The sequence below is a fragment of the Lutra lutra genome, chromosome 7 (assembly GCF_902655055.1).
Source record: "Lutra lutra chromosome 7, mLutLut1.2, whole genome shotgun sequence".
Lineage (NCBI taxonomy): Eukaryota > Metazoa > Chordata > Mammalia > Carnivora > Mustelidae > Lutra > Lutra lutra.
Window position 1 is genome coordinate 131,577,638 of NC_062284.1, and position 12,037 is coordinate 131,589,674.

The following is a 12,037-nucleotide window of genomic DNA, read 5'->3' on the forward strand; positions in this document are numbered from 1 at the left end:
GGTGATGGTTCCCAAATGGAAAGGTTTACTTCCCTCTCCCTCAATGGGAAGCCCAAGGCTGGAAAGACTGAGCCTCAAACACAGAGTCCATGTCAGTAAAGACTGATACAACACTCTCTCTAAAATAAATGAGTACATTTAAAAAATAAAGAAATTAAAGAAATATGTATTTGGTCTTCATTCCCATCTCTGGCACAGAGTACCTAAAACCTCTGGAACTTCCTAAGCAGTAAGCACCGTAAAGGTGCCTTTGGTTATGCCAATGAGGTGACTTTGGGAATGTCCTGGATCACCATCAGGATGTGGGCTGGTCACCAGAGGAACCAACCATGTGATCAAAGGGGTGGAACTTCCGGCTCACCTCTAGGAAGGGGAGAGGGGCTGGAAATGGGGAGTTCAATCACCAACGGCCAATGATTTAATCAGTTGTGCCTATGTAGTGATGCTTTCATAAAAATGCAAAAGGACAGCATCCAGGCTGGGGCACACATGGAGATCTGGGGAAACCTACCACACCTGGAGAGGGCATGGAAGCTCTGTACCCTTTCCCCATACCTTGCCCTCAGTGTCTCTTCCATCTGGCCATTCCTGAATTATATCCTTTTATAACAAACCAGTGATCTAGTAAGCAAAATGTTCCTTGGAGTTTTGTGAGCCATTCTAGCAAATTAATCAAATGGAAGGAAGGAGAGACTGGTAGGAACCTCCAATTTTTAGCTGGTCAGTCAGAAGTACAAGTAACAACCTCGACTTGCAACTCGTGCCTGAATTAAAGGCCCAGGACCAGGTTGTTCGAAACCCCAATCTGTGGCCAGTCAGTTGGCAGCACAGGTGACAACCTGGCCTTGCTAACAGGCATCCAAAGTCAGGCAAAGGCAGAGGAAGTGGGGAATGACACAGTCTTGTAGGCCTGAACTCTTATTAAACTGCACAATCTGATGCTAATCTCTGGGCAGATGGTGCCAGAACTGAGTTGAATTCTCAGATCCAAACAGGCAGGCAAGTAATTGGTGCTATGCGGGAACCCGCTCACACTGAAATGGTACCAGAACCATTTTAATATTATAGCCATGAACTCTAAAATCTAGCCAGAAATAAAAAAGTAGTTCTTGGATATTAAAATGACACTTGCTGGGGTGCCTGGGTGGCTCAGTGGGTTAAGCCTCTGCTTGGGCTCAGGTCATGATCTCAGGGTCCTGGAATTGAGCCCCCCCAGCGGGCTCTCTGCTCGGCAGGGAGCCTGCTTCCCTTTCTCTCTCTGCCTGTCTCTCTGCCTACTTATGATATCTCTCTCTCTCTCTGTCAAATAAATTAATAAATAAAACCTTCATAAATAAATAAATAAATAAATAAATAAAATGGCACTTGTCAAAGTTAAAAAGGTAAACTGAGCAACCTTCGCCTGTCTGGTACTGAATAACAAAACAGATCGGGCTGCAGATCAATTTAAAATTTTAGAAGAAAACGTTCAAGAAACTTTCCAGAATTTAAAGCTAAGAAACAATGAGATCAAAAGAATGAAAAAAAAAGCTAAAACAAAACAAAACATGAAGCATATAGCAAAAGATTCAAAATTCATCTAACAGAAGTTCTCAAGGAGAGGAAAAAGAGAGGTCAAGGGGAATATTTCCATAGATGGAAGACTTAAATCTTCAGACTCCAGCGACTCACCCACTGCAAAACCAAACTAATGAAAAGTAACACACTAAATAAAACATATCTTGGTAAAACACCTGAACTCTTAAATATAAAGGAGCCTTATAAAAGTTTCTACGATAGTGGGGGAAGAGAGAGAAACTTTAGAGAGAACGGAGTTTCTAGTCTTCTAAGTGAATCTGAAGGTCTTGTTTCATTAGAAGCTAAGCAGTATAATTATTCTATCAATGGTAATAACCACAAATTTAAGGGGAGAAATGGCAAATTGCACATAGTTCCTGATAATAGATCACGAAATTTTAAGAAATACTGAAATCTGGGTATCTGTTTTAAGTATCCTGCGAAAAAGTACACATACCCTGAATATAATGTAAATGTCTCTAAATAACTGAGGTTCCTTATTTTGATAGTCAATTACTAAACTGTACTGCAAGATAATTATGTCTTAGGGATAATAAAAGTATGTGGGACTAAGGAGTCCCTGATTGTTGTGCTATTTGAATTCCAATGTACATTTTTCATCATTCTACCCTAATATCCCTTGTATTGAGATTATAAATTGTCATTTTTTACAACCCCTGGTGTATTTATTTTGTGAATTACTGCCCTGCTCTACCTTTCTTAATCTGATTATTCTAATCTCTTCTGGTCTAGAAAAACACATGATCATGTCTGTTAAAATTGTGTCTAGGGGCGCCTGGGTGGCTCAGTGGGTTAAAGCCTCTGCCTTCGGCTCAGGGCATGATCCCGGGGTCCTGGGATCAAGCCCTACATTGGGCTCTCTGCTTAGCAGGGAGCCTGCTTCCTCCTCTCTTTCTGCCTACTTGTGATCTCTGTCTGTCAAATAAATAAATAAAATCTTTAAAAAAATTGTGTCTAACGTGACATGTGTCTAATGTAAAAAGGCACAGAGTACAGGTCTTCTTTTAAGAAGAATAAAGTTTAGGGCATTTGTTAAGATTGTTTAAAGATAGTTATGGTTTAATTTGTGGCCTCTACATTCAGTGCTAAGAGTTAATGAATTCTGGAACAATAGGTATGATACTGTGTTTTCTCTAAGGCCCTTTGTAGCAGAGATTTTACGAAAGCCCTTTTTTTTTTTTTTTTAATAAAGCCTCTTTCCTTCTTTTGTATGTGCCTTCTCCTTATCACATGATCTAGTGATCTTATAAGATTAGCAAATTTATAAGATCAGCAAATCCCTACCTGTCCTGGAAGAGACGCGTTGCCAGCATATAGTTCATGGAGGTCTTGTGTTCCAGGTAGGACCTGAAAGACAAAGAATGAAACTGGCTATTTCTTAAGTTTGGCTGAAGGAAAAAAACATGGAAATAAAGCCATGAATCAAGCACAAAAGGGACAGGTTACTTATATATGGTTTCTAAATAAATGTACAGTTCTCTACAGTGGCAAAGGAAAAGAAAGTTGCTTAAATTAAAATTATAAAATACCAGAGGAGCAGAAGATACAATAAAATGAAAAGGATAAATGGAGAAGCTGATTTAGAAGTAAAAATAAAAAATAATGGGATTTCTTGGATTAATAAAAAGTGACATCCTACATTCAGAAAATAAAACTGTAAGGCAAAAACAAAGCCACCACCAAAAATCATATAAAACTAAAAGAGAGGGCAAATAAAGCTAGGAATGGGGAGATGCATAAAGGGTGTGAAAATGTGACAGAACATGGTTTCAATCATTATTTCTCAAGAGCTTTCAGTGGCTCCTTGACACTTACTGTAGGTGGCATACTCTTTCTCTTCCAAGCTTTCAAAAGTTGGGTAAGCTACACAACCAGTATCTTCATGCTTTCTCCAGACATTTCCTCAACACTGATCCTGCCGTACGGCCACACAAGCTCCCTTAAACTCCTCTCGCTCCACACTTCCCAGTGATCCTTTCGCCTTGGTCTGGACACCTCCTCATACCCTCTCCAATAATCTATGATCTACCCTTCAAAAAGCACCTCAAGTCCAGTCTGCTGCACAAAGCCTCCCCTGACTGGACTGCTCTGAGACTAGAGAAGTGACCTTGTCTGAACTACCTTAGCTTTTCCTGAATGCCCAAGGAGGGACCTGTCAAACACTGTCTCATAGAGGAAAAGTTTTCTTCTCAGAAAGCAGCCTGCTATAGCGGGAAAAAAGTCAGATTCAGAGTCAGAATACCTGAATCAAGTCCCCTGGGTGATCATGGACAAGTCACGTAACCTTACAGAGCCTTACTTTCCGTATCATTAAATTGGAATAACAGTGATATGCATGAAATACATTATAATGACGAAAAGCCATACAAATGAGCTCTTTTTATTATATGTATAAGTAATTTCTCCATTATCCCACTGTTAACTCTCAAAGGGCAGGGGTCCCATCTAATATTGGTTTTATACTCCAAAGCAGCAAGCACAGTGCTAGACAGCTAGCTGATGCTCAATAAATATATATTAGTAAAAAGGCATATTTGCTAGTAGATAAATACATCGTCCCCACCCTACATGACGGCAGCTCAATTAGTTTAATATTCTTGGCCCAACTCTGCCTCTTTCCTCAGAGATCCAGAAGAGGTGGAATGACTTAACTGGACTGGTAATTTAAGAAGAATAAACAGAAATGCATCAATGAGCAAGTCCCATTTTTCTCTTGGGATACAATTTCCCTTTAAGAAGTACATATCCTCTGCTGGTCCTACAAGGTCAGGTGCTCCTCCCACACAGCCCAGTCTAACCTTGCCTACAAATGGGCATGCAAATCTGCCCATATCAGAAGTTCAACTTTTTGTTGAGCACAAAAAGTGTGTTTGCTTGTAGACAGATAATAATCAAATCTCCCAGCCTAGACTTTATCAGTAAAGAAAGAGATATTTTGGTCTCCACCTCTCTTAGTCTTTGTCCTATTTCCACTGGTTCAGAATCAAACCAGTATAACAAACTAATCATTACTGGACTCTGTTAAGAGACCACAACACTACCTGTAATTGGTTCCTTAGAAAAGGGATGCAAGTTAAGGTCCTGTCTCTTGAAATACTCAAGAGTAGAGGTTTCCACTTTCATTAATTAAAAGATGTTTTCTAGAAACTGTAAATACCTAAATTCTTCAAAAACATATCAAAAGAAAACCCAAGCAATATCTTTCTGTTGTGTTCCTAGGTCTTTCTTTTCTTTCTTTCTTTTTTTTTTTAAATATTTTATTCATTCACCTGACAGACCGAGATCACAGGTAGGCAGAGAGAGAGGAAGGGAACAGGCTCCCCACGGAGCAGAGAGCCCGATGCAGGGCTCGATCCCAGGACCCTGGGATCACGATCCGAGCTGAAGGCAGAGGCTTTAACCCACTGAGCCACCCAGGTGCCCCTCCTAGGTCTTTCTAAGGCATAATTACATTCATAGAATATTTTGTAAGATGAAAGGAAGATTTCTCTATGAACAGCTGGGTTTTCAAAACAAACCAAACACAAAATAGGTACTTTTTTAAATTCTTCTAAGTTCTAGCTCTATACTTAGAACCACTAATATCCCAACTAGATCAAAAGCCAATCACCAGAGGAAGAGAAATATGTTAACTATAAATTAGTACAGAGATTCTCAACATTATGGTAATAAAAGAAAAAGCATCACAAGGGACTCTGAATCTTTGGGTGAACACAAATCTGCGTAGTCATAGGGTAATTTTGTCCACAGGCTGGGCAACGAGCAAGTGACAAGGTAAAGAATATTAAAGAGAAAGTATAAGCTGAGTACTTTCCAGAATTCATCCATCAGCCAGAATGGAGAAATTTCACTGAATTGGGTTAAATGGGCTCATTTAACAGACATCTCCAAAGAGTCTTTAATAGTAAAACTTCCCTAGATCTAAACAAAAAGCTACCCTAAGCAAACAACAGAAATGGTTTTAAATGAACTAATGTACAGAATTACTGAATCACTACATTATACACCTGAAACTATATTACACTGTATGTTAATTATACCAAAATTTTGGTATGTTTTTAAATGAGCCTGGAAAAGATTAAACTGATCTAAAAGTAACCTAACTATCAGACCAAAAAACCTTCAAAAGCATTTAAAGAAGGCAATAAAACCAATTCAACAATACATTTATAATGTGCAACATCCAATGTTTAAAAATCATTGTACACGTGAAGAAAAAATGGGAACATGAGGAAAATCAGTCAATAGAAACTGATGCAGAAATGACAGAGAATAACAAAGATTTAAAAACAACTACCATAAATATTATAATGTATGCACAAAAATCTAAAAAATCATGAAGATAATGGGAAAAAACAAAAAGAAGATATAAAGAGAAACAGTGGATTCTAAAGTTGAAAAATAAAGTAACTGAAATGAACATTTCATTGGATGGAATTAATAGAAGATTTGAGACTGCAGACAAAAAGATGAATGAATTTAGAAACAGAGAAACAGAAAACCATCCAAAGTAAAGAAAAAGAATCTTAAAAAAATGAGGAGGGCCAGACTTGTAGTGTAGTATCAGCCAAATGAAATCAGAATCAGCCAATCATGAAATCCGAGTCCCAAAAGGAGAGCAGAAGAAAACAGAAAAAAAAAAATATATTTGAAGATATAGTGGCTAAAAATTTTCCAAATTTGATGAAAATGATAACTCCACAGACCAAGAAGCTCAACAAATCCAAGTAGAAGAAACATGAAGAAAATGACACCGAGGCATATATATCATAATCAAACTGTTGAAAATGAGTCATAAAGAAATAATCTTAAAATCAGGCTATAGGGAAAAAAAGACACATTCTGCACAGAAAATAAAATAAAATAAAATAAGAATTGCCACATGCTTCTTGCCAGGAAAAATGCAACCAAAAGATAATGGAACATTTTTCAAGTGCTAGGAATAAAGGAATATCCAGAATATATGAAGAGTTCTCACAACTTAATTATAAGAAAACAAATAACCTCATTTAAAAATGGGTAAAATATTTGATTGACAGAGACATACAAACAGCAAATAAGCACATGAAAAGACACTCAACATTAGTCATTACAGAAATGCTGTTAAACCTATGTGCTATCACTACACACCTCCTAAGGAATTAAAATTAAATCGACCATACCAACTGTTGGTGAGAATGTGGAGGAACTGGAACTCTCATACACTTAATATGGAAATGTAAAATGGTACAACCACTCCAGAAAACTGTGTGGCAGTTTCTTAAAAAGTTAAACATATACAATAATATGATCTAGTCATTCCACAAATAGGTATTTACCCAAGAGAAGTAAAAAGTACATGTCATACAAAAATTTGTATATAAACATTCAAAGAAGCTTCATTTGTAATAAAAACCTGAAAACAACCAAATTGCGCATCAAAAGATGAACAATAAGCAAATTCTGGCATACACCTGTAACAGAATACTACTCAACAATAAAAAGGAATTAAACTACTGATACATGATACATGTATGAATCTAAAAATAATTTTAATAATAATAAAGTAAAAAGAAAGACCCAACAAATAAGAGAACAATCTGTAGAATTCTATTAAATTAAATTCTAGGAAATGCAGATTAATCTTTGACAGAAAGCAGACCATCGCTGCCTCGGGACAGGGATAGGCAGGGAAGGGCCAGGAGGGGCAGGTGAGAGGAATTACAAAGAGGCCCAAGAAGACTTTTGGAGGTTACAAATAAGTTTATTATGTTGATTTCTGTGGTAGTTTCACAGGTATATACCTATGTTAAAACGAACGTAACATATTATACTCTTTAAATACATAAAGTTTCTAACTCAACAAAGCTATTTTAAAAATAACGTGGTTTTTTTTTTAAAGGTTTTATTCATTTATTTGACAGAGAGAGACACAGCAAGAGTGGAAACACAAGCAGGGGGAGTAGGAGAGGGAGAGCAGACTTCCCGCAGAGCAGAAGCCAGATGCGGGGCTTGATCCCAGGACCCTGGGATCATGACCTGAGCCGAAGGCAAAGACTTAACCACTAAGCCACCCAGGTGCCCCTAAAAAATAACGTTTTTAATACTGTTCAAAAGCATGAAATACTAAGTGACGAATTAAAAAAAACAACAACATTCAAGACCTTTACACTGAAAACTATAAAACACTGCTAAGAAAAAGAAAAGACATAAATAAGTGCACTTGTCATGATTAACACTGGATGGTGTATGGAACTGTTGAATCACTACACTGTACACCTGAAACCAACATGACACTGTATGCTAACTAACTGGAATTGAAATAAAAACTTAAAAGGTAAAAAAAAAAAAAAAAAAAAAAGATGACCTAAATAAACAGAGAAATTTATCATGTTCATGGATTGGAAAATTCAATATTGTTAAAATGCCCACTGCCCCAAAATTAATCTATACACTCAATGCAATCCCAATCAAAAGCCAGCAGGTTTTTGTGTAGAAACTGATGAGGGAATTCTAAAATGCCCTGAGAAATACAAAGGACATAATAGTCAAAATACTTTATTTATTTATTTTTAGTCAAAATACTTAAAAAGAAGTTGGAAGACTTACACTATTTGATTTTAAGACAATATAAAGTTACAGTAATTGAGACAGATTAATTAGTGAAATTGAATAAAGTCCAGAAATAACCCACACATATATTTGAACTAATTTTCAACAAAGATGCCAAGATAATTAAATAGAATAATTTCAACAAATGGTGCTAAAATAAACATATTACATCATATGAAGAGAAATGAACCTCAATCCTTACCTCACACCATACACAAAAATTAAGTGAATACTGTTCCAGACCAAAATATAAGAAGTCAAAGTTAAAATCATTACGAGAAAAAGCTTTATGATGTTGGGGTTGTCAAAAATTTCTTAGACAGGAAACACAAAATGCATCTTTTAAAAATTTGGGTCAATTGGACTTCACTGAAACTTAAAAACTCCTGTTCTTTGAAAATCACCATTATAGAAATGAAAAAACTTGGGGCATCTGGGTGGCTCAGTTGGTTAAGCATCTGATTTTGACTCAGGTCATGACCTTGGGGTGCTAAGATTGAGCCCTACCCTGCATAGGGCTCTGCACTCAGCAGGGAGTCTGCTTCTCCCTCTTCTTTTCCTTCTGCCCCTCCTCTGACTTGTGCACTCTCTCAAATAAATAAATAAAATCTTAAAAAAAAAATGAAAAAGCTAGCCACAGACTTGGAGAAAATATTAATATTCTCAATGTGACTGTCTGAGAAAGGATCTGTATCAAGAGTCCTTTATAACACAAACATCAAAAAAAAAAACAAACCCTAAATTTAAAATGGAAAAAAAGAAGATACACAAATGGCCAATAGCACATGAAGGCTCAATATCATTATTTACAGAGATAAATGCCCACTGGAATGCCCAAAATTAAAAAGCCTAACAACTGTTGACAAAGAGGAGGTGCAACTAGGACTCTCATACACTCTTGGTAAAATGTAAAATGTTACTGTAACTTACTTTACTTCAAAGGTAATGATGACCATTAAAATTTTTAAAAGTGTCTAACCTGGGGTTAAGGGGCTATTACAAAGGAGGCAGGGGAATTTTTTTTTAAAAGGAATAATGCACAGGTAGATTAAATTTCTGTTAATGCTCTAGGTATTGGAGTAGTAAATACACAGACAGACACACATGGAAAGCAATGCCAACACCTGTGTCATAATTAACCCAATTCTGTGGACCTGAGGCACAGATCAAAAAAAAAAAAAAAAAAAAAGGTAGTCATCTCACCCATATATTTCCCATGTCTCCGATGTAGGGAATATGCGAATAAATCCACCTCTCCGATCATTTTCTTCCTTCACTCTCCGTAAAACTTTGATCTATATAGAGAAAGAGAAAATTGGGTAAGCACTCATTTTGAAAACTGCAATCCATGTGTTTACAGGGCAGAGGAAGAGAGTTACGACCCACAAATATGAAAGAAGCATGAAGGGAGAAGTTAAATCCATCTAAGATTCTGTTTTCTAAGAACAAGTTTCTCCCATCTTGAATCTTTGTTCAATGTTCAATGTAAGATACGAGTTGGTCATCAATGTTATAAATCACTCAGTAATTTTCACTGAACCCTATATTAGCCCACAAAGGCCTGAGTTATCTTTACCTCCTCCATTGACAGACCAAGCACAGAACCACCTAACTTCCCCGGCACCTTCTCTCGGGCTGAGCCCACAAGGTTTTTCATTTCCGCATCACAGGCAGAGAGTGGACGGGAACGCTAAGGAGAAGGAAAAACAGAAACAAACAAAATGTTTTCATCATCATTTCTTCATTTCTCTTTATTCAGTCCCTCAACATCATTATCTTCCCTAATATGGATAGGCTTAAATCCAAAGCCCATTTTCTGTAATTACTCTTAGCCTTAAACCCTGGGAAATAAATGAAATCTAGTAGACTCAAAGGCAAGAAGAGAAAACAGAATAGAAGAAAAATATTACGGGTTGAGAAGAAAACAAGGAGAAAAACAAGAAAGATGTCCCCGTGACTTTCTAATCCAGTTCTTAGTCCTAATCCTGGTTTTAGAGTACACCTGACATTTTCAAAGATATAGAAGAAATCTGAAGATAACTGCCACATAAGATTAAACAAGTATTTATTTCAGTAAGTAACTATATTCTTTTCAGCAGTGGGGAAGTGTGGGTTAGGAGAAATGAGACATAAGACAGAAAGCCAAGGAACAATCTATTATGTCACAGGTGAAAATGGGGCCATGAGATGTTTTAGAACTCGGGCATGGGGTAGGGGGGTGGAAACTGAGTTAAGAGTCATCAGTGACACAGAAAAGAGATGTGACCAAAAGAAACACTGTAGCCGCTGGACTTCAAGCAACATGACCAAGGACAACTGCCTGGGCACTCCAAGGCGGCAGCCAAATGGGCCATGCTCATTCAGTTTTCTGAATGCCCATCACAAAGGTCATCTGGAATGAAACAAGGGGAGATGGAGAGAAGGGAGTTGAGGGAAATTGGAAGGGGAGGTGAACCATGAGAGACTATGGACTCTGAAAAACAATCTGAGGGTTTTGAAGGGGCGGGGGTGAGTGGGATGTTGGGGGAACCAGGTGGTGGGTATTAGAGAGGGCACGGATTGAATGGAGCACTGGGTGTGGTGCAAAAACAATGAATACTGTTACGCTGAAAAGAAATAAAAATAAATAAATTAAAAAAAAAGAAAGTTTCAAGTAATTCTGATGTTACGTGAGCAAAAGAAATATAAAGGTAACAGAGGAAGTCAGATGGTATGAAGCTTGTGAACACACTATTATTGAAAGAGATAAAGTGATAAGACAAATACGTCTGCCAATAAGAAGAAGAAGAAGCAATAACTCGGGAAATGTGCATGCAAATTGTCTTCCTAAATTCCTAGAACATGATGAGAGAAAAGCAGTCCTACTGTCAGGAACTACGTTTATTTTTCTCTCTGCGTATACTCTCTATGGAAAAGCTTTCAACCTTCTCAGCAATGTTCATTGTTACAGACTGAAGGTTTATGTCCCTCCACTATGTTGAAGCCCTAACCTCCAAATTTGATGGTATTTGGACATGGGGCTTTGGGGAGGTAATCAGGATTAAAGGAGGTCATCAGGGTGAGACTCTTGCCTGACGCAATTAATGCCCTTAAAAGAAGAGGTATCAGAGAGCTTGTACACTTTCTCTGCCCGACCATGTACAAAGAGGTCGTGTGAGCACAGAGCAAGATGGTAGTTGTCTACAAACCACGAACAGAGACCTCAGAATGAAACCTGCCTTGCTGGCACCTTGATCTTGGGACTTCCCAGCTTCCAGAACTGTGAGGAATAAGTCTCTGTGGTACTTAGTTACAGTAGCCCAAGAAAAACTAATAGCACACACCTATACACATCACGAATGCTTTTACCTTTGACACACAGGAGACCAATACATACCAACCTTCAAAGCTAGCATGGGAGTTATAAAAGACAGATTTCCTGATAGGAGACTCCATGATGAGATAGATACCTTTAGCGCAAAAAACCATGAAATCAGCAGATATAAGCAACACGTAAAGGCAGGGACTTTCACTTGTTTAGCTTTTCCTATGGTATCTTCAGCACCCAGAACAGTACTTGGCATGGGGTAAGAGATCAATAAATATTTGATGAAGAAATAAATAAATGAATGAATGTGCTGAAATGCAGATTAATCATGGTTAGAACTACACTTTGCAGAGGATTTGGGGGAAATTTTTAACTCCTTTCCAGTTTCTGGGTATGCATTAAACAGCACATGTTGGGATGAGAGGGGAATCAAAGGGCAACTTCAAAGATTTAGGAAGGGAATCATGTAAGTAATATGATCTTTTCGAAAAGATTTTAAAGTGTGAACACTTATATAGTGACAATTCAGTAAAGCCAAAATATTAACTGGATGCTTTAAGG

General features: G+C 37.5%; 1 protein-coding gene across 10 annotated transcripts in view; it reads right to left on the reverse strand.

The window, feature by feature from the left end:
- The window catches only part of TTLL5 (tubulin tyrosine ligase like 5), a 284,234-nt gene that overhangs the window by 193,660 nt on the left and 78,537 nt on the right, over nucleotides 1–12,037 (reverse strand). For all 10 annotated transcript variants that reach the window (XR_007128458.1, XR_007128457.1, XM_047735330.1 and 7 more), the window contains 3 exons: nucleotides 9,746–9,859; nucleotides 9,373–9,464; nucleotides 2,863–2,925 (listed from right to left, as the gene is read on the reverse strand). Coding sequence is in view for 8 of the 10 variants with exons in the window: in XM_047735330.1 (XP_047591286.1) it covers nucleotides 2,863–2,925; nucleotides 9,373–9,464; nucleotides 9,746–9,859 (269 nt within the window). In the remaining 2 variants the exon portion in view is untranslated. The remainder of the gene's footprint in view (nucleotides 1–2,862; nucleotides 2,926–9,372; nucleotides 9,465–9,745; nucleotides 9,860–12,037) is intronic.